Source organism: Platalea leucorodia (assembly GCF_965183815.1).
Source record: "Platalea leucorodia genome assembly, chromosome: 9".
In the NCBI taxonomy this organism is placed as follows: Eukaryota; Metazoa; Chordata; class Aves; order Pelecaniformes; family Threskiornithidae; genus Platalea; species Platalea leucorodia.
This window is the reverse complement of record NC_138831.1, coordinates 48,462,980-48,486,318: the sequence shown is the minus strand read 5'-3', so window position 1 is coordinate 48,486,318 and position 23,339 is coordinate 48,462,980. Positions and strand designations below refer to the sequence as shown.

Genomic DNA, 23,339 nt, shown 5'->3' with positions numbered 1-23,339 from the left:
AAGCAGCCTCAAAAGCTCCACGTTCCCATAACACTTAAAATTTCTGAGGATGACGTCAGGGATGACAACTCTCCGCTGCTTGAATATTCGCTTTGTTTTATTCAAACGCCAGAGGTGAAGTACAAACTGTAGTTACACTGCATTTTGTTGCCTTAAAAACAGTTCCTGGTTACATAATTCCAAACAACTTTCAAAACTAAGTTGTTGAACGGTTTCGCCTAAAATGTTGTTTTTTTTCAATCCGTTTAAAAAAAGGATTTGAATTAAAGGATCCAGAAATAAAAGCGGTTATAGGGTTTTTTTCACTCTACAAAAAGGAAAGTGAGGATGCAGTTACAGATAGTTCACCACAGATTCCCATTTTGCGGGGACTAAGCTTCTCCTGGAAATATCCTCAACTCCGAACGCAGCTTTCTCCAAACCATTATGGGTCATTTAACCTGGAAAAACCTGAAATCCTAAGGGAAGTATCTGTTGCATCTGGCTACAGCTGCACATCACGCTGCTTCTAGGTAAGAACACAAGGATTACAGAAAATTTACATGACAAAAATTAACAACCAAAATAGGGTCAACGCATCTGCAGTATCCTTTCCTGCCCTGGAACATCCACTAGACTGAAAAGAATGATGGAAGTTTTATTTAAATAGCTTGAATTAAAATTTTAGAAAAAGGGGTCAGTAAAACTTAAGTCCACGTATCACTGAAGGACAAAACAAAGTTGTAAGCAACAATTTTAATTCCTGAAACAAATCAAAAACATACAGGTCCTTTAGTGTTTTTACAAAGACTTTCCTAAAGGATTGGATTAATTTTGGTGTAGAGCAGAAGAGGGAGGATTGCTTTGCTGTGAGACTAAAAATCAAAGACAAGACCACAAGATGCAATACTAGCATTTGAGCGTATAACTTAAAAAGCACTGTGTCATGTGAACAATCACTACTGATTACATCAAAAATATTATACATTTACTTCTTTCATCTCTTAACATTATAAGATAGGTTGGGCAAATACCTGGCACCAAAAAATTGATGCATGATAGTTCCAATACGTTAAACAAAATGTACTATATTAGAACATTAATATTTAAAAATTTATGTCGACTTCTCGTCCAAATTCAGATGGCTTACCGCTTCCTAGAAATCTTGTTTACTCTTCTGGAAAAATTAGCAAATTACTGACTTCACCTTCTTTCACAGTATTCAAGGTGACTGAAACTTACTCCTTAATGGTGAGGTGAAGGAAAGGATATTATTTGATATTGCATTCAAATTACTGTAACAAACTAGTGTCACATTTTAGCAAAATCTCCCAACAGTGTCATCAAGTGTGTCCCACTTTTTCCAAAATCCTGTTGCAAGGGCTTCCTCCCCCACCAATGTAACAAGTCACTCCAGCACCCATCGGGTTTCAAACACCAGCAGAAATCTAACACTGACCTGAACGCAACCCCCTGTGAGTCGTATGAGGAGCTAAGAGTTTATTCACCCTCTACTAATTATTAATCTTGATTTCCCATTTGTAGAGTAACATTATTGTAAAATCTAACTATCTGCAGCACCTGCATTGCTGTTTTAACTCCTCAAAAGAGCGATCCAGGTGCTGCTATATTTGCTATACATTTTAATTGAACAAGTGTAATATACAATTCATATGTGAACATTATGCCATCCAAGTCCACACAATGTCCATCAAAGAAATCAATGTGGTGTTGCAATAAAATACACGATCTGATTTATCTAATAAAGTTCCTCATCACGTATCGTATCCGAGAGAGATCCAATGCCTTTAGTATCAGACTGAAGCCAGAGGCAATCGTAAGGAAATAACCAAGCGCGCTTTATGCGGGCGAGCATTCTGACAGTATTTAATGGTTTGCAGCATCTGCTTGTCGAGGCCAGCCTTCTTCCTCAACGCCAGAGTCATACTCTTCTTCAGACGAATCTTTAGTGGGAGCCCTATAATTAAAACGAACTGATCAGACATTTTAGAAATTGAGGAAAAGAACGGAGACAGTTTCCATAGCTTCTGGTAAACATGCCACCTGCAAAGTGCCCCAGTGACAAAAGTTCTGACAAGCATCCACCTGCTGAACAACCTTCTCATCTGAAAACGGTGCTGTGCAGATTTACACTACTACCAGTATGCAGTCTCATTACTGAATTCAATAGCCTTTTGATTAAATTAGCAAATTTTAACTTTTCAGCAAACATGGGTGCTGGTGCTCTACAAAATCACTTAAAGCAACCATTGCTGTCAGAGTCATACCCTTTGAGACACTGGGTGTGCTGAGCCAAGCTTCAGGCACAGAGGAATACAAAGCACGTACTCAAAAAAGTTGTCAGAGGTGGAAACCAAGCCAGAGTTCCTAAATTCCAGGCCTGTGTTTTTAACCTGACCCATCCCCTCTCAACTCCATCCTTTGTTCACTAAAATTAAGATTTATTTTTTTTTTAAATCCAGATTTGTCCAGTGCTTTCAGCATTCCACATTATAACATTACCATAATACAATCTTTACAACATTAAACTGATTATTTTAACAAGAGTTCGGCAAATCTATAGATGTGCCTTTGTGGCTCTCCACTGCTGCAAGAGCAATGGAGAAGAAAACTGCAGCAGCCTGGAGCTTGGATAAAAAAGAAAAACAAACCACACCTCAGTGGTAGAAAGTAGGAGGAGGAAGGAAAAAGTTCCCTTTCAGAAATTTCAGTACAGTCACAATTAAACTTCAGATTTTTACTGTTAACTTATGATGCTTATAATTTACTTCTATTTCTAGAGGCATACACACACACAGAAGGCTTAAAGTAACTTCATATATAAGTTTATTTTACATTTCTATTTAAAAACTAAAGCAATACAAACCCAAAGTCTCTAGGACAGAATAGGCACTACTCAGCTGTGTACAGTATACAGAGAATTGGATCCTTCTTAGGTTGTGTGCATGGTTTTGTGTTCATACGCTTGTTCCTACAGCAAACATCAGAATACCTGTCTGGCTGTATTACTCGTCTGTTCTGATACTTCCGTTATGGTTTTACCTAATGTATCCTGGCTCTTTTTTGCCTTCTACAACATCTTTGTCAACTTCCACGCATACAATGTCAGAATTGGGCACTTCAAACATGGGCTCCAGCAACAGCTTTTCCTACAAGAAAATAGAGGGGGGAAAAAAAAAAAAAAATTTCTGCATGCCCTCTTCTACATAACAATACGGTTAGCAAGTGATTTTCAGAGCTAGAGAGTTTTCTTGGAAGAACTCTGAATACCCCCAGTTTTAGGAAGAGCCTTATTGAATCCATATGAGACCCAGAACTAAGTGAGCTTTTGACCGAAAGTTGTCACGATCAGGCCCACACACACGAACGCAGGTAGCTTCGTTTACTCAATATGAGACTTAATGTACTCACCATTATAGATCGGAGACCTCTTGCACCAGTTTTTCTATCCAGGGCCAGTCTGGCTATAGCTTTCAACGCATCTTCAGTTACATTTAATTCACACTACATAGAGAAAAATGGTAAGTTTAGTTAATCGTTTCATTTATAACGCTGTGTTGAGCGCGACAGTGCAAGTGTTACTGAAAATAACCAACAGTAGCAATTTACTTGTTACAGACCAGAATATTTAAGCTACATACATAAAGCTTCAGCTACGCGTCGGTTTTGACTAACGTTACCAGTATCGACTATGTCCCTTTACCTACAACTCCTGTAAGTACCTCTACAGTACATGAGGTGGCTCTTCATGCCTCTTAGGCCAGGTCACGGATGTCCATTTGAATGTAAACATGAAGAGCAGCTCAACTACTTCCAGATTACTTGCCCCACAAGCACAGTTATCCAATCTAAACCCACCAGGTTTTAACAGGTTAGCTTACTTTTTTTCAGAGTGGGGAGGTGCACATGTGGGGGGAAGAAATTACTTCAGTTGCTATTTTGGACCGCTTTCACACTGTATTTATAAACAAGAATATTGAAGAGTCATCAAATAAAAATTCAAACCTTATCCATGCTGAAAAGTGCCTGGTATTGAGGAACCACAGCATTTCGTGGCTCAGTAAGAATCCGTACGAGAGTTTTCTCATCTAGGCTGTGCAGAGGAACCACAACGGGCAAACGTCCCACAAATTCAGGAATCATGCCAAACTCAATGAGATCTCTGGCTTCCACATGACGCAGCAAGCGATCCTTTTCTTCAATATCTTCATGCGGATCAGACTCTCCACTTATATTAGCAAGATCAGCTGCTGCTGCAGCCCTTCTGCCTTTTCCCATATTGGATGGTGTCCCAAATCCTAGATACTGCAAAACAAACGTGTTATGCTTACAGAACTATAATAGTTAAGTTTTCTTTATATCACTAAATCACATTCCATGTGCATTAAAGAGCCTGGAGTGACTGATTATGCCATTACACATTAATTCAAGCTCAAGAAATTACTTTAGTAAAATCAGACCCCTTGCACACAATCAGTTCCTGATAACATTTAATTCCCTCAGTAAAGTATCAATACATCAGCAAGTTTTTCTTAAAATAAAAAAAGGTTTGTAATGCGTCCTGATAAGTTTACAAATACCAGTGACACTAAAAAGGGCTCTTCAGCAGCAAAGCAAACGCACACCAGTATGCTTACATGAAAAGCTACATGAATTATCATAAACGGTAATCTGGATTTCAGTCACTCCTCTGTTGTTAGGAACAGGGCGCACATTTTGTCAGAAAGCTGCACCCAGAAGAACTCTGTCCCCAGACATTAATATACAAAACAGTGAACTGCATTGTATTTTAAGAAGATGATAGCTTTTAGCGCCATTTGCTCAAACTATCTGAGTACCAACAGTAAAAGCTTTTTTCTACTGATATCCAAAGGATTTCTCAGTTTCGTACTTGGTACACGCCAACTGAAAGAAATCCTATTATAATTGCTAGAACTGTTTCACATATTCTGCTTTTAAGAAACACAAGACAATAATGTAAAAAGTTAATTTTCTTCATAGTAGCCAGGATGGGGCTATGTTTTGGATTTGTGCTGAAAACAGCGTTGATAACACAGGGATGTTTTCGTTCCTGCTGAGCAGCGCTTACACTGAGTCAAGGCCTCTTCTGCTTCTCACCCCACCAGCGAGCAGGCTGGGGGGGCACAAGGAGCTGGGAGGGGACACGGCTGGGACAGCTGACCCCAGCTGCCCAAAGGGCTGTCCCACACCGTATGGCGTCACGCTCAGCATATAGAGCTGGGGAAGAAGGAGGAAGGGGGGACGTTCGGAGTGATGGCGTTTGCCTTCCCAAGTCACCATTACGCACGATGGAGCCCTGCTTTCCTGAGGATGGCTGAACACCTGCCTGCCCATGGGAAGCAGGGAATGAATTCCTTGCTTCGCTTTGCTTGTGCACGCGGCTTTTGCTTTCCCTATTAAACTGTCTTTATCTCAACCCATGAGTCTTCTCACTTCTACCCTTCCGATTCTCTCCCCCATCCCACCAGAGGGGAGTCAGCAAGCGGCTGGGTGGGGCTCCGCTGCCGACTGGGGTTAAACCACGACAACCACTTACGTACGGACAGCAAGTCCTCTGCCAACAGCTTTCAAACTTCCCTCCCACCCCCCCTTTTTTTCCTGTTTGCATATGCTAAACATTTCTCTGTGGAAGCAGAGACCACTGCAAGCTATTTAAGCCTACCAGCAACAGGCTTGTTCTTTGCTTGTTCTTTCTTAGGCTTGACCTCAGGTTCCCAGATAACAGATGGAAAACCACCGCTCTACAAACAAACTTAGTGGGTTTACAAATATAGCAAGACCTTTAGGAGTCAGTACTGTGAACAGTAATTAAGATAATAATTTTTCAGTTCAAATACAGCCTCATGCACTCACTTTTTCATTTTTCCTCCTGCTGATAATTCTGTCAAGACCATTAAAAGCACCAGAAGCTACAAAGAGGATGTTCGTTGTGTCAACCTGCACCGTTTCTCCACGTAGTTTACGAGAATTCTTTTCTGGAACGTTTACTATTGTGCCTTCTAGTAATTTTAACAGGCCCTAAGGAGGAGAGAATAAACAATATAATGAATTCCACTGTGTAGCATCATGTAAGAAGGCACACCATACTGTGCTTACTTTCACACATGTACTTTATTTTTTTAATCCCTTATACCTTTATAGTAACAATAAGAAATCAGCTTTCCATACAAGACAAACGAGCCCACTCAAGGACAGACAAAAATCTTTCTTTCATGTGACTCCTGTACACATTATGAGCCGCACTTAGTAAAGAATTGCAAGAATTGCTTTAAGAGTTTTGTCAAAAATGGAAAATATTGTCTATTCTTGCCTACATTACATAACTCGCTATCTGAAAGCTGCAAAGATGTTTTTCAATTAAAACATTTCTATGAAGCGGTCTAGAGTTGCTTTTGAGATTTTTTTTGGAATGAAGAAAGTGAAGAGGAAAGATGAGGGATTCAAAGGTTAATAACTAAGGAACTGAAGAACCATGACGCTATACACTCCCGCGCTATTTGACACGTGATAGGACGATACATAGGCTCGATGGGCTGTTCGCTTACAAAGTAAAATCACTCCACAGAAGTACTCACTTGTTGGACACCTTCTCCTCCAACATCCCGTAACTGATGAATACCAGGAACGCTGCCAATCTTATCTACTTCATCCAGAAAAACAATTCCTGCAGTTACAGAAAATGGATTTAAGGAAGACTCCACTTTTTAAGAAAAACAAGAACTTATAGGAAAGAACATAATTTAAGATAGCTGCAATCTGTTCTACTGCCATACTGTAAATTGTAAAAATGTAAGCAATCTTGTCCAACTATGGGCAAAAACAAAAACTACGAGATTTTTATTTATTTATTTTTATTTATTTATAAATTTATTTATTTATTAATTAATTATTTATTTTTATTTAGAGCTCTTTTCTGGTTTGTTATTTATGACTTAACATGTTAAAATTCAGGCACATGAAACAGGAAAATAAATTACAGAAATACTGATGGTCTCCAAGTTTAGAACACTTAGGCAAGCTTAACAGCCTATGAATGAGCTTCAGGAAACACGCCGTACAAGTTTACCTTGCTGAGCTTTTTCTACATTGTAGTTGGCATCCTGCAGGAGTTTTGCAATAACAGATTCAATGTCTTCCCCAACATAGCCAGCTTGAGTCAAGGTAGTACAGTCACAGATAGCAAAAGGTACATCTAGGCATTTAGCCAGAGTCTGAGCCAGCAAGGTTTTACCTGATAAGATAAAAACTGCATGTTATATCTGCCATACATTCCTCTAGAGCACACAAACCCCGATATTTACCATAAGATCATCATTACTATCATTAGACATTTTGAATGACGCCAGCGTATTCACATATTTTCCAAGGGAGCCAGTTTTCATACAGACTAGTTTTTATGTTGGGCAAGCTGTATTTCTGCATTAGACTAATACTACACACTTGAGGCAGCTTGAAATGCATACAGTATCACAAATAAAACGTCACACAATATATAAACCAAAATCCATGTACATGCATAGATTAAAAGGTTAAATAAACCAGTAGCCCTCTGCAGACACTCAGGGGGCGGTGCAAAGTCCAACTGCTCCTCCTCTGAAGTTGGGGAGAAGCAAAATTAAGATATTACTTAGTGAACGTTCTCCCAAATATTCTGTAAAATGCTATCGCTTCAGCACAAACACTCCCACTTCTTCTGAACACACAAATATAATTTCTCTTTTAACCCCCCTTATAAGTGACCTGTCCCAGAGGTGAAACAACACTAACCACAGCATCTCAACTTGCCATCTAACGCAGAGAAACTTTAAATGCGTTTTATATCGGCTTAGTGAAAGTTACATCTTATAATCAGTCAGTAAATACAGGCATTAAAAAAAAAGAAACCCACACATGACTAGACCTCCTTCCTTTTCAAGGCCATGTAGCTCAGCTTGTTACCACGGCATAAAAGCACAAACCCCCAGTTTGGGGGTTAGCTTTTTATGCACCAAATTGGAATAGTCACAAAAGAGAAAAATCGCTCATTAACAATCAACTCTAAGAAAAATCCGACACCTATAAAAAACATGCAGCTGTATACCTGATCCAGTTGGTCCAAGCAGCAAAATATTACTTTTTTCAAGTTTTATGTCGTCATTGGGTGAATCTAGTACTTCTCCTCCCCGTTTTTCCTGAGGTATCTGCTGGTTCATTTGTTGCTGCATCGATGCTCCTAAAGCATTACCGTGTGGACTGATTCCAGCAATCTGCAGTAGTTCTGAAGAGAACAATAGCAGTATTGTTTGAGCACCGACAAGGTCTGCCATTACCTTAAATACACAATAAAAGTTCTTCTGTTTTGTTCTGCAAACCTGTAATTCTGTCTATCTGTACAGAAGTTTAGACACAGGACTGCAACAGAAATACGGTGCAATTATTATAAAAACATCAGTTCCAATCATATTTTTGCACAAGCACATATTTGTATATATGAAAAGAATTTCCAGCGGTAGAGTGGATTATCTAAAAATATTCCTCTACATTAAGAACAAGCGCTAGAGAAATGTTCAGTCCTTACAAATTGACTCATTTTAACTGTAACTTTTTTTTTTCTTTAACATGAGAAGAAATAAACCCAAACTGTTGATCTCTATGATGAGAAAGTACAAGAACTGGCATATTACAACAGTTACAAAAGCAATGCACAGGTCTACTCTCAAGACTTAAAGACTTGTCTTAGTTCAGTTGTTACAGGTTGTGTCTCTGCACACAGACATGGAGATTGAGCTGGATTTTCTTTTTTCCTGCAGACTGAAAATAAACAGGACTGACCTCATGCAGATTAAAAAAAAAAAAAAAAGGCATTCTGAGGTTCAAGGTGACAGTGCCTTTTCAGAGTACAAATACCCCACAGAAAACAGTTGCCTAACTCCCCTTTTTATCTAGCTCCCATCCTATCTTCTGTGGCATTATTAAAATAATCACACATCTGTTCTAAATTAAAAATAAATCTCAATTTCCACTTGTTCTATTGAGAACAACTCTAAGGACAGAATTATTTAACCAATGTCATAAAAGGTATCTTTTACATTTTACTTGCTTTCCACCTAGAACTAGGTAGAGAGTCAGATCCTAGTCACCTCCATTAAAAATATGCTCAATGCCATCAATTAAATTTACTCACAGAAGAAAAGCAAACAGGATTTTGCCCAGCATTTCAAACTAGCAGTCACTAAAGACTATTCTACATTAACATCAAAAGAGTAGATATTGCAGAGGAGGACATGAGGAGAGAGTTCACTTACTTGTAAATCTGTACTCATCCTCCCGTCTTCTGATTTCTAATTCTAAGAGAGAGGATGAAAACAGTAATAAAAAATAAGTTTATAAAAGCTTATAAGTTCTCCACCTCTTGCCCTCTTCTGAATACATCTCATCACTGTGTATGAATGTATTTCTAACAAGAAATCCCCACGAGTTAGTTTTTATTGCTCTCAAATTTAATCCAAACCCCAACTTGCATGCTTTTAAAATGACAGCGAGCTTTCTACTTCTTAAAACAATAACAATCTATTACCTCTGATTTTCATTTTAAGACCACTTATAGAAGGGGGAAAAAATTCTATAATGCAATTTTGTTTTGAACAGGCTTCCTTAAACTCTCACATTTATATCTGAGTGCTACAATGTAAGATTTCGCATATTTCAAAGTACTACCCGTTATAAACATTCACTGCCAGTCCCTCTGCGCGTGTACCATTTTGTCTTCCTGGGGAGGGTCAGGAACTTCTCTGTGCTAGGTACACAACTGCTCTCCTACCATTACCAGAACAGCGCTACTCATGTTTCCCCCTCAGCTAAAGTACTTCTTCACATAAATTCAAAAAACAAAGAAGATTTGTTTGCTTAGCATACTATTTAATGCAAGACAGAACAAAACACCTTTAAAAAATAAAAATAAAAAATCAAGGTACATTTTGGATCAGAGACAGTAACTTAATCCTACTTCTAAAAATAAATTAGATCAACATAGCTACACACTTACTCAGTAGCAAAAGTACTGCCAAGAGTAACTCCATCTACACCCGCTAGATATGGAACAATACTATGGCGACCAACAGATGCTGCCAACAGCGGCAAGCGAGGTTAGAAAGGTAGCTATTCAGCAAATTACTTCTGCAAAATATTGTCTTCATGATCTGCATTGTTGCTTGCAGATTAAGCAGCAGATTTACTTACTGTTAAGCAGTATATGAGATTAGAAAGAAAAGTTTAGGAGGCTCACTTTATAAAGTTACACACCTAATAACATGCATCAGTAAAAAATGCTCACCATGTAATACCGTAGGCAATACCCATGGCATCATAAACCTTATGGATTACTATTTAAATAAATCACAGAAGTTCACATAGAGTGAAAATTAGATTTAGTAGAAATTCTTTTAGATCATTTCAATTACAGAACATCTAGCGTCAAGGTAAAACCCTTCTCAGGTTTCTTAAGTTAGGGCCCTGAAATTATAACTTCTACTTGACCAGAAAAATACCAAACATCATACAAACCTCTCGGTGTTAAAGACGTCTGCTTTTCAACTTCTGCTTGCTGTCTCAGGTTAGCTGGGATATTATTGTAGATTCTCTTGTAATGATTGTACACAGCAACTGAAAGCACCTTCTTGGCAAAACACTGACCAACAACGTATTTGTCGAGGTAGTTATAAATCTGAAAAATAACTCAATCTTAGTAACACTTCTAAATCACCTTGTAGCAGAAAAGGAAAAATAGTATATTGTGCCAAAGATGGACTTTGGTCTAAACCAACCATTACAGAACCGAGAAACAGAAACCCAACATCTAACATACAAAATACATTCCTGTCAATAAGTTTACTTAAAAACATGGTACTTACACAATCGTATCGTGTCTGTCAGTTCTCCCCTACTAATATTTAAAGTCATTGTCATTTTCACCCAAATTTGTCAGAGGAACAGAAATTTCAAGAACAATTAATGTCTTACAAGAGATCTAACCAGGAGCCACACACAGCTTCAGAATTCATTACAGTTCACTAGCAACCGAGAAACACAATAAGCTCCCTCACCATTCGGGAGAGGGAAACCAAATAACTTAAGATGGGTCACTGCCAAAAGCTAATCAGCCACGGTTCTCACCCAGAAACAGGCCAAATAAAAGGTTCAGCAACTACAGAAAGAAGCTGCTAACATTAGGGTGCAGAAAATGAGGCCAGAGCAGGAAACAAAAGATACTATGGTTGGTGAGGGCTGAGGTTAGTCTCAGGGTCACAAGGAGAAAATGAAGGTACTAGACTTCAATCACAAGACAAAGCCAGAGGAAAACAAGCCCAGCTACTTTTATTGGATCTATTTGTTCCCTTTATCAGTGCTCTGCTGGGCCACATAGCTCTCAAAGGTTTAATCTTGAGCTAATCGTCTTTCTTGTCTGTTGCTCTGTCACAGCAGACCGTTACACACCTGATGCAGATTAAGAAGTAAAGCATTTCACCATGCTGTAATACAAGGAAACACTGGGGTGAAATTAAGAACCATACCTTTTTCGGTGGAGGCGGTGGCTTCTGCTGGAATGCCAATTTCACAGCTTCTGCTGCTGACTCGGGCTCTTTAATGATGCTCTTTTTTGTGTCTGCCTCTGACAGTACAACAAAAAAATGGTGACACTTTTCACACTTCACAAAACGGGTGGAAGCTGCAGAAAAAGTAAAACAAAACGGTAAGAGGAATTGCTTAGACAGCATTCATTCAGACTGCCTGAGTTCTTCAAACACAGGACAAGCACCTGTAAGGCGGCACAGCCACCTCTGTGTTTACACAACACCTCCCCTTCATTCACCTTAGAAGCTTTAAAAGCAATTATTGGACTATGAAATTTGACACAGAGGGAATGTAATTCACCCAAAAAGTCACAACGCAGGGCAGCAACCAAACAAGGGATTAAAAAGCAAAAAATCTATTTTGTACTTATTCAGTGGCACTACACTCAGAAGAGGAAACTTTGCATCTCAGAGCGATGCAAAATTAACGAGGGCTTCTATCTATGCAGGAATTGTTCCTTAACCTCAAACTAGCAGGCAAAAAAAAAAAAAAAAGTTGTGGTTAGGGACAGATTAAGGTGCAGGGAAGCAATCTACGACATCAAAGGTAGCACGCAGCAGGTTCAGGAAAGGACAGCTGGGGCAGCTCCCGGTCTCTGCATCCCACCGGCTGTGGACCACTATGCAGCGTGCTCCAGTCACCTACGCCCAGGACACGGAGCACAGCGGGGTCACACAAAGGGCTCATCCCAACAAGAGGCAGCTGTGGTACGCAAGAGATGATCAGGACTTTGATGTTTTGCAAGATCTTTTGCTTATTTATTTTGACTGTCAAGAGTAGAACAAATTTCTTTCAGATTCCAAACGCCAAGCCCTCCTACCGCTGACTTTGTGAACCACGTCTCAAGAAATCACGTTATCTGCAAAGACTGGTTTCAAAAGCCTGCAAGCTAGAACTTGCACTGCTTTTTTTTCCTTTGGAAAAGTGAAGTTGAAATAATAAAAAATAGACAGTAGAGAAAAATAGATTTGTAATCCAAAATAGATCTTTTCTGACCATATTGCTATGCTATTAAATGCAAATCATGTGCAATAGGACCGATTTAAAGTAAATATATTAGTAAATGTATTCAATTGAAAGCAAAGTAAATGTAGCAAAACAACCACATGAAAAACTCCAATGTCAATCTTCTGAAATCATAAAAAGTTTTTAGAAAATGGCTTGAACACTGTAGTAGCAGCTGATTTTAATAACAACCTCTAGCAATAAACAAGCTGCTTATTTATAACTTCTCAGTGCCTCCCATAGAGCTGGCATCAGCAAAAGAGGAGTGGGGTTCTTTTTTTAATATTAAACACACCTTATGACTGTAAAAGTAAGACCAGCAGATTATTTTAATAATGCAGCACAGAACACTGTGACCATCACAGCTTTATTAACTCTACTCCAAAGAAAATTTGTGTAACAGCTGGGAAGTTTTCCTGGCAATATTCCAAATTACTGTTATCTGCCTGACGAGTATGCAACGGAGAACCACCTGCATGCACCCACCTCTCTTACACAACTATTATTTAGCAACAACATGGCAGGGAAAAAAACCCCGAACTTTCTCCCAATGCTCACTGAAAACATCTTAGAAAGATTAATAATTAATTATTATTAAAATAATTAAATACAAAAACATTAATAATTAAGATTAATAATATCCTCTTAATGACTATACTGCCAGGAGGCTGTTGTCTTTCCTTATGCAATGCAATGCTAATAGCTTTATTAGGAATAGCCACGAGAATACTTGCCCCCTTTATAGATCCACAGGAATGGTTAAAAAAAAAATAGAAAATAAAGAGCAGGCTATAAGAATTCTATTGTGCATCTTTAAAACATCATTCACTAAAAAATATTATTGTGCAGAGTATACTTTTATCAATTACTGCAAGCAGCAGACAGGAAGGTTATTAGAGAACTTCCTAATTTTCCGGAAGACCAACAGGGACCATGGTTACAGAGAAACTTTGATGTACGGGGTGCCTTGGGGAGGAGACTTGGTTATCAAAACACAGCTGTGAAACCGGCCAGTTTCTATCATCTACACAGCAATCTGGAAAAAAGTATCAATGTGAGTTTTAACAGAACAAAAAAAATCTGAGAAGTTTTCTCTGAAATGCAAGGAAACGAAGTTTAAGTACTGCTATCTCCCCCAAACTGAGCATTCAAAATTACAAGCAACTTTGCTATTCTTAAATACTGGTGTGTTTTCATATGTTCTTTTAGCAAACACATAAAAGCACTGCAAAGAGCCTTCAAGTCAAGTTACCTCACTGTCATTAAGATATCTGCAAATATTGACAGTGTGGCAAAATGCAAGCCAAGTGATTCAGGCAACATTACCACAGAGGCTGCATTGGCAAAGAGATTTCTGAAGTCCGTACGAGCTGACCTTGCCAAAGAGAAAGGCCGGCTTTTTACAATGCGTACAGGAAGCCAAAACAGTTGGAGGATTAAAAACACTTCTAGGGTTGAGATAATGGGCTATTATTAAACTGCTATAAGGTAAAAAGACGTGAGGAAAAAGAGCAGGGAAGCTTCTTGCCTGTTAAGTGTGTACAGCAGCGGGGAAGTCTTGCTTTGGAGGATGGGAGCAAACCTGATGGCATCAGGTGGAGACAGCAAAAGCAGCACACAGTTAAGGCTCCCCATGTCAATCAGCTGTTGGATTTCACTCTACATCTGAGGCTCAGATCTTATTTCACTGATCATAAAACTCTCCTCACACAGTCTCATAACCCAAACCAATACAGGAGCTGCTGAGAAAGTGTGTCAAGGCAAAATTCCTTTTTGTTTGCATCATATTCTTCCTTAATTGTTAATTACTGGAAAACCATTGCCCAGCAAATCCTTGTGCAAGATTTGCAGATACAAAGTGAAGCCCTGTTAAAAACAAACTTCACTGAACAGCCAGCCTGTCACACTGATCATGCAATGGCAATTAATTTACTAACAAATGCGGCTTTTATTCAGTATTTTGTTTCCCTACTTCTCTCAAGATGACTGAAAAACCTAGTATTTAAGAACTGAAACAAATGCTAACTGCGTATTTTCCTTTGGCTTTAGATATTTACCCAAGGCTCTGCAGTTTGGTAATTCAAACCACAATTGAGTGAATTCATCATTTTTCCTGACTAAGCAACATCAAAGGTTTATCTGAAAAATCAAGTTACTGTACGTTTAATACAACGTGCAACCCATTCATTTTGGGCAGAACAAGACAGATTTTTTTTTTCTTAGTAGTTTTTGTTTTCTTTTTTTAAATAATTTTTAAGATAATTAGAAGTTAGCTCTTTTGTTTTCCAGCTGCTTTATATTCTACAGTTTGGCTGGGAAGCCATGTGCTCAAATTAACAGACTAAACCAGAAAGACACAGGTCCGGAGAAAACTTAACCACAACTCTAGGAATTTCTGAGAAATTAGAGCAATTACAATCTTTGGTTTAATTTTTTTAAGTTACCAGTTAATAGAAAACTGATGACTGCTGTTCTCATGATGAACAAAAAAGTCTACTCTACTCCATTATCTGGTGACACTGTGTTTAGTTTGAACTAGTAACAGCCTTCATTTAAAGGCTGTAAAACCCTAAAGCCTCAGAGCAGAACGTGCAAGGATGAGAAAAGTAAATACACTCAATAATTCACAAGCAGACTTCCTCATATTTTGACTTTCAAGCTTCTGACAAATTTGACCAGCTGCAACACTGTTTTTACAAGTAGAAAGCGAGTTTCCAGTCCCAAGCTGTTTACAGTACCTGTGCCATTCCGGTGCCGCAATTCAAGCGCAGCATCGCTGCTTGTGAATTTGAGGTTGCGCATCCTAGATATTTTCTCCCATAATGTTAGTATGAACAAGCCCTCTTCCTAAGAAGGTTTTCAAACACGCTTAAAGATTCCTAGCAACACCGACAATAGACTAAATCACACCTCTGCTTTCCAGGGATACACAGTGATTTTTTTTCCACTCTGGGACGATGCCTGAATGGTATTTCCACATAAAAGCACAACCTCCAGCAACAAGGGGAGCAGACATATCAGCGAAGCAAGAGAGCTTCAAAACGTCTCTGTTTACTCATGAATCATCTGATAGGAAGGTAAATGAGGTTAAAAATCCTGCCACTCTTCTCAACCACACCTAGTCCAGGGAGAAGCCAACATATTGAACACCACACAGGATTGTATTTCTGATTCCATCAACTAGTGCCAAATTTTTTAGAAAACCTTGTTGCCTATAGTTTCAAACAAAAAAAAAAAGGCTTATTATTTCTGAAAAAAAAAATAGCAGCTGAGGACCGATCCTTTTATCTAATGTAAATAAATACTATTATTATAGAATTGTCTTGTGATTCATGTTTGACCATTTTTATTAAATAGTATTTCGTACAAGTAGCAGCAAATAATAGCACATCTGCTCATTATTTTCACCAACTGCGATATTAACAACGGTTGAACAAGTTTACGCTGACCTTGTCTTAAGCTTCTTAGTGCACCAGTCTGATTCTGACTTGATACCTCCTCCTTGAGCCCCAGCAACTGACAATGGGTATTTGCTTTCTGACAACTATTTTCTAGGCTGGTCTCATTAGCGCTGAAATAAGGAGAAATGTCTTCAGGTCTGATAGAACCTAAAGCATAACTGGCATTAATTTGGACTGTACTTCAAAAAAAGTAGCTATTGCTGCTGGACACCAGGCATCTGACACATTTTGGATTTTCTATTTGGACGTTTCAGCCTCCTATTTGAAATGGATCTGACTTTGCCACAGAAGACCATTCTAGTAAGCCATCTGTCATATACAAATTCCTCTGCTGGATAAGCACTTTGGTTATAGTACACACAGGATTAAAGTTTTATTATTTAGCAAACAAAGGACAGAGATTACAAACATATATATAGATAAGTATACTTCTATATAACAGACAGAAAGAAATATCAGTAGTTAAAATGGTATTGTTTATGTCAGCATCTCTTCCACTGCATAAAATGTAATGAACTATTTTAAAACTGTATATTCACAGCTGCCGTCCAAATTCCACTACCATATTCTGCTCCACCACACATCACAGGAAATTACACACGTGTATCCACCCAGACAATACGTGCCTACGCCAATGTGGCCAAACTAAGCATAACAAAATTTTTGACACTCATTAGGTAGGCTAAAACTTAGCTATCAGGACTACGTTAGATCACAAATACAGTCACATCTGTGTCTATTTAAAAAAGAAAGTATTCATTAAAACTTACACACGAAGGTCTCCACGTGCGTGCACAAGTCACCACACTTCGGGCAGCGCAGCTGGTTCCCTCCTTTCCCAGAGCTTCCAGAGCTTGACTTCTTGCCACCCCCCTCACCGACAGACTTCTAGAAAAGATTTCCAGACAATTAGCCCCAAACAATGGAGCTGTTACATGAGGCATTTAGCAGCGTGTTTATGGAATCCAGTAATGTCAATATTGCCATAGCTGAATGACAAAATAACTATCGTCAGGATTTTTTTAAAGGCTTTGAAAACTTAGAACCACACAATATAAACGTTTTGAAGTGTACAGACATCTGCATTTCCCAGGTCTGCCAATTTTGGATGCCCGTGGAAGAGGCATCCCGTATCTACATTAGAACTGCTTGACTGGCACTAGCACAATAAGCTAAACTGTGTCAAGAATGTTTTAATAGTGTATTTCAATGTAATTTATTCTAACCCCAGAGAAGAAAACAAATCATACTTATAGAGAGAGTAATGTCATTATCGCAACTGTGTTGATTCTAAGGGTTTCTGAAGCCACAACTCTTCTCGCGTCCTTGACAGATGTAGCTATGCTGGCAGATGGCTGTAGGGCAGATATGGCCTACAAAACAAGCATCTCAGAAATTGCTTGGAAATATTTTATTTTTTATTTCTAAGGCAGAGTTCCCTGACAGAGACCTACTTGCCTTTCTCCGCGTTACCCTGCTTAGTGGTGTTAAAGGTTAACATTTTTTAAATCTATATCCGTTCTATGCCTTTGTACTTTGATTAATAATAAAAACTATATTTCAGGAAACAGCAAAGATCTCTCTTCCCTTTTCTAAGGCAGTTCCCCATTTTTTTAAACCTTGCTTGCCTACTCATTTCTCATCGCAACCCTTCTCGAGAAAAAAAGACTATTCAAATTTTTTTACCTTCCTTCTTTATTTTTTAAAGAAGTTTAATCTGAACCTTCAGAACACACCTGTGTCATCCGGACAGTTCCTCAGATGTCACAACACGCCACACTAAGGAGAAGTTGTTGCCTGTGAACTCTCAAACTCTTATTTGCTGACTAAAGAGCAATTTTATTCTCAGGTAATCATTTATCTGAAGAAGCTGTTTATTAACTATAATTATAGAGAAAGACTAGGATGAAGACAGATCGCAATTTACTAACAGGAATAAAGCTAGTCTCCTCACAAACTTGTCTTGCTTAATACAACTACCAAATCAGTGCTGAAAACAAAAATATTCTAAAATGTACTTACTTTAAAAAGTCTACTTGGGAGTAGAAGGCTTTTGAAGGAGAATAGTTCTGACTACTACTCTTTCCTGAGATCCAGAAACCTGTTGTGGATTTGTAACATTCTACAAAGTTTTCAAGTGTCCTTTACACCAGGCAAAAAGATTTATAAAACTGGGAAAAGCATTATGGGATGTTTTTTTAAGCTTTGTCTGCTAACAAATTCACAATACAATCTTTTTTTTTTTCACTGTCAGTTGTAGCAATTTGAAGGATGAGAAATGTTTAAAGTTAGCAAAAATTTCAAGAAGATTCTGATTTTAAGTAAGGAAAAAATGTACTAAGAACATTTAAGAAGCATTTTATATAAACCATTGAAAAACCTAACGCGTGGAGATTACCTTGCTTCCATCTCCAGAACCATCCTTGCTTGCACCATCCTTTGAAGCAAAATACGCTGGTGTTTCCGAAAAGTTTCTAAGAGGAATTCGCCTTAGGGAACAAGTTTCAAAAGTCCCAAGTTTTCCTAAAACAGGGATGCGTGTACGACCACAAGTAATACCTAAACAAAAATGAAAACATGAAAATTAAACATTAAAAATACTCTAGTTCTAATCCCAATACCACCAAACCCCAGAATTTATTTACATTAAATGGAGCTTAGAGGTTTTGGCAACAGAACTCAGCTCTGAACATCCAAATTTCAGTTATCCGGAATAAATTCTCTTCACCACCTCAACGTTCATCTCATTAAAAGCTGCCAGGATTGTCCCAAAATGACCCAAAAGTAATTCCATGTCCTCTAACATCAGATAATTTAGAGTCCCATTGTGTCATGAAATAGGGAACATCCCAGTTATGAAACCAATCCTCAGGATGATAAATGCAATCAACATCCAGCCCTCGTTGTGAAATAATTCAACCCCTGAAATAAAAGGGAGACCTTTGAAGTGTCTCCTTATTACGCAAAAATTACTAAAGAAGTGTCTCACTCACGGACTGCACGTCTGGATTTGGCTTTCACTTGTGAACTCTACTAAAAACTAGTTTCCAGGAATTTGAGGTACCGCTTGACAAAAAAGGTCCTGAGGAAAACTGAAAGGTAGTGTCATATTTGGCACGTGCTGACAGACAGGCACAAGTAAATTCAGCGTAATCTTAACTTTGTTGAAATAGCTTATTGCCAACGTGAAAAAAAAAACTCATTGAGAAACTCAACAGCCTCTTCCTCCGCTTGCAACAGCGGGTAGGATTACATTTCATGACTAGGTATGATGTGAATCAACATATGTCATGCTTGTGATTTCAACATCTCCCAACACAGACAAGAGCCTGGAATCCATCTCACATCTCCCTCTCTCATTTGAAGTGGCAAATTTCTCACTTGCTCTCTGGTTTTGATAAGAACTCTGTGACTTACCGACAGAAGACCTATATAGCAACAATGACAATTAAAAACTTGCTGATAATACATGGGTTTTACTGTTAGAGAGATGAGGGAATCCTACAGAAAACTCCAAAAACTCTTCTAAAAAAAGAATAAAAACCAGTAAGAATGGCAAGAGGTGTACAGTTCATTTGCTCTGAAAGAGGTAACAATGACAACTGAGAGCTGGAATCGTAGTTGAAAGAAGACATTTAAAAAAATTCGCCTTGCTACTGTAACAGGAAAACAGAAAAATAAAGAGGAAAAGCGCTATGGACGAGCCTAAATTTACCAGGAAAACTCTCATAGGCTTCTGCAAAGTCACAACCGAGAAGACAGTGTCAAATGAGGTTTAAAGTTGTTTTATTAACTTATATGCTGCTAAAGATTCCTGAACTTGAAGATGGTTTGCAGTTATTTTTAACACGACTAAAAATGTAATCTTTTAAAAATCTGTAATAGCATTACTTCTGTCTGTAAATGTGAGGGAGGAATAACGATCAATGTGCTTTCCAATTTTAAATTCCTCTGTTGAGTGCCACGGCAACACAGCAAGACGCTTTAGACTACATAAACTACGAAAATATCGCAGTAAACTTAAAAATACTGGCTCACTTTCACAAGCAGTTGTGGTGTTTCAACGGAATCTGCAGAGAACTCTGGAGACTACGTGTGCCAAGTGCCCTTGTCAGTAGAGAATAAGCTGTGGTGAGCGTTTACAATGCAATAGCTGTTCTGCATTAATTCCCGGTCTTGGGGGCTTATTCCTCATTGATGGTTCCTTTACTGACATTTGCTTTACCGCTTCTGAAGGGAACTGAGAAAAGACGCCTTAACAAAATAAAACCAAATCACCTCAGCGTCCCTGAATAAAACCCAAAGTCACACAACTTTCCTGCCATACAGGGAGATTTGGCCCGTGGAGAAAGGACGAAGCACTAATACAGAAACTCAAACATTTTACCGCTAAGCACCGCACGCAGACTAAAGCTCACCGATTTTAATTCCGAGCATCCCTGTGACACAGAAAACGCACTGAAAACTGTTCTGGGTGAACTATGAAACTACACAGAGTGTCAAGTACTGAGCTGGCAAGTGCCACGTTACTGCCTGTGCCCAGCTATCGATCAGAAACGCTGCAGCTGTGGGGCTGCGCCTCCGGCGTTTGACGGGACGCCGGCAGCAGATCCAGGCTAGCCAGCAGCATTACACCCACGCTGACACGCTTTTGTTGCTGTTAAATTCGCTCTCACAAAAGTCTTAGCTGGCCAGCCTTTTAGGAACGGTAAACTCACCCTGCTACACATGCTGAACTCTAAAGGGTGTAAATAGGCTAAACCAGAATAAAAAAAAAAAAAAAAATCATATTACTGCTACATCAGCTTGTGGCTAAACATGAAAAGCCTTGCCCCTGTGCTTATCATGAGGTCTGAGTGATTTTTTTTTTTTTTTTGACAAAATAGCATTGTATAATTAAAGAATGAAGCAGTAAGAAAGTTATTGCAACTTAGGCAGATTTTCTGGAGAAATCAACATTCCAGCCCAATGCCTGGCAGCTTCCACTGAATGATCCAGATACTGATAAATGTTCAAATATGCAACAGCTGGCTAGCACAGCAGCGTTTGCTCACACACACAGTCAGGACTTCGGTGGTTTTTTGAAACAGTAAATTTAAAGGACCTGTACCTAACATAAGAATGTTGGTAGCAGCAATGGCATCTCTCCAGGACAGATTAGTGCGTCAAGAAATAACAGGAGGCTCCTTTCATGCCTTATTCACCTTTAGCTGAGATTTAAGGGAAGAAACACTCACTTTTGGGCCAAGCTTCAAATGTCTTGGAAGAATCTATTGCCCAAGGAAGTGACAGGGAGACCGTGACAAAAGAGAAGTCTCCTCTCTGTCCCACACAACACTTGATCGACTAGACTGATCCACGCACTCTGAATACTCTCAAGTTTGTGCCAACCAGCAACAGCAAACAAAGTACCGGGCAGAAGACATAATCTGTTACAACAAAAATGCAACAAAATAAGATTTTTTTTTTTTTAAAGAACTTTCACAGAAAGCTGATGCATAAATAAGATTATTAATCTGTATCTGTGTTTTAGTCTCATTTGTTCTTTTACATATCCTTTTTAAACCTTAGTTCTGACCAAAAAAAATACAAATTTTAAAAAAAGATAATTCTGAAGTTAACTCAGAATGTTACTTCCTTTAAAGTTTATTGTTTACATGAGGCCAGACAGGCTGGAGTTGAAAGTACCAGTTTAAACCTTTCAGCACAGGTGACGTCAGAGCTGTAAATGTAAAGTCAACTGCAATGAGTTAACTCACCTCCTGAAGGCAATAAATCACCCCTGACTCGTCAAGGCTATTGCTGAGGGTACAATCATCCAAAATCTTCTTGCAAATGTGGCAACAAGGGAGATTTCAGCAAAATTTGGGGGGGGGGGTCTGCCTTTCACCAAAAGCAGCACATACTATGTCAACTCTCGCTACCCACAAGAACATGATGAAAAGGACAAAAGTAGGAAAAAAAGTAACAGCCTGCCTCCGCTTCAACTTCTAGTAAGTGGTTTGCACAGCATCGCCCTTCTGCCAAGTTGGAAACAATTACTTTTTGCTAACTGAGCCCAAGCCTTTGTGAGAAGTATTTCAAGTTTAGGCTGTAAAAAGAAGGCAGGCTTTTAATCAGTCGGCTAATTAAGCTCATTTACTAGCACTGCACGGTAACAGACAGGGGACAACTGCTGCTGAAAATCACTCCCATTGAAATAAACTCTATTCGCGCATCGCATTTCCCAAGATATTCCAGTGCGGGCTAATTTTCCAGAACTTCACAGGGTGTAATACTGCCCTTAATCCTGACCCGCCGCCGGCCGGCCCCTCACACCGCCCGGGCTGACGCTGGCAAAAGATTAATGGCAAAAAAGGCAAAAGGGCGAAGCGGCCAGCCGCTGCCTAACCGAAGCCCTTATCGCAGCGCTGCAGCACGGCGCTGCCCAGGCCGGCTGCCGCTGGGCGCCGGGCCGCGGGAGGGCTCGCCTCCCTGCCGCAGGGCGGGCCGGAGGGGCGCGGAGCGCTGACAGCCCCGCGGCGGCCGGAGGGGATGGGGTTTCCCCTCAGGGAGGCGGCGGGGAGCGGAATGGGCCGCCGCGGCCCGGCCCCGTCAGGGCCCCCGGGAGGGAGGGCCCGGCCCCGCCGGGGAGCGGCGTCGGGCCGGGTGACGGCGAGGGGAGGACGGCGGTTACCTCTCCGCGCGGAGGGCAGCGTGGAGCCCAGGAGGCGGGCGGCGGCGGCGCAGCTGTGGCAGGCGGACATGGTGCGGCCGCGGGCCCGGCGCGGCCCGCTCCCCCCGCCGCCGACTAGGCCTCGCTGGCGGCGGAGCTGCGCGCCCCACCCGCGCCGTAAACACCCCCTCCCCCGCGCGGCGCCGCCTCAGTGACGGCAGCGCGCTGCCGCCTGGCGTCACCACGCACGCCCGGCGGACTACCGCTCCCAGCGGGCAACGCGCGGGGCGCCGCGCCCGCCACCGCCCCGGAGGCCGCGCGGGGGCCCATGGGAGATGTAGTCCTAGCGTGGGGGCGACCCCGCCGCGGTGCATCATGGGAAATGTAGTCCGGGCAGCGGCAGCCCCTCAGGCACTCTCCCCGATACGCGTTATTTCAGGTGATTCCTGCCTTTTAATTCTGCTTCCTCATGAGAAAAAAATATTTCCCTTGGATCCCAGAAATAATTTTTTAAAAAAGCCTTTCTTGAAAAATCAAGCTGAGACAGCATTGAGCAACTGTAGGCAAAAAGAAGCAACTTTGGGAGA

General features: G+C 40.1%; 1 protein-coding gene across 5 annotated transcripts; it reads right to left on the bottom strand.

The window, feature by feature from the left end:
- Positions 1-84: 84 nt before the first annotated feature.
- Positions 85-22,912, bottom strand: CLPX (caseinolytic mitochondrial matrix peptidase chaperone subunit X). 5 transcript variants are annotated; one of them, XM_082321180.1, is made up of 14 exons: positions 22,774-22,912; positions 18,496-18,656; positions 16,868-16,985; positions 11,571-11,725; positions 10,564-10,723; positions 9,306-9,347; positions 8,102-8,278; positions 7,088-7,252; positions 6,597-6,685; positions 5,875-6,039; positions 4,006-4,305; positions 3,412-3,504; positions 2,993-3,149; positions 85-1,957 (listed from the first exon to the last, which is right to left on the bottom strand). In XM_082321180.1, exons 1-13 carry the CDS (start codon positions 22,841-22,843, stop codon positions 3,039-3,041), a joined length of 1,806 nt encoding a protein of 601 aa, XP_082177306.1. In that variant the 5' UTR covers positions 22,844-22,912; the 3' UTR covers positions 85-1,957; positions 2,993-3,038. The 5 variants fall into 5 exon arrangements, 4 of the variants coding, with proteins under 4 accessions (XP_082177306.1, XP_082177304.1, XP_082177307.1 ...); XM_082321178.1 differs by having other exon boundaries at positions 3,043-3,149; XR_014229162.1 differs by having other exon boundaries at positions 1,892-1,957; positions 2,867-3,149.
- Positions 22,913-23,339: the final 427 nt, after the last annotated feature.

Bases quoted from the DNA above. Each gene is read 5' to 3' on its own strand.
- CLPX (XM_082321178.1), bottom strand. From the start codon at position 22,843: ATGTCCGCCTGCCACAGCTGCGCCGCCGCCGCCCGCCTCCTGGGCTCC. The intron at 16,986-18,495 runs GTAATCTCCACG...AATCTTTTCTAG, and splicing joins GTTCTGGAGATGGAAGCAAG to AAGTCTGTCGGTGAGGGGGG. The intron at 1,958-3,042 runs GTAAAACCATAA...TTTTAATTATAG, and splicing joins AAAGAGCCAGGATACATTAG to GGCTCCCACTAAAGATTCGT.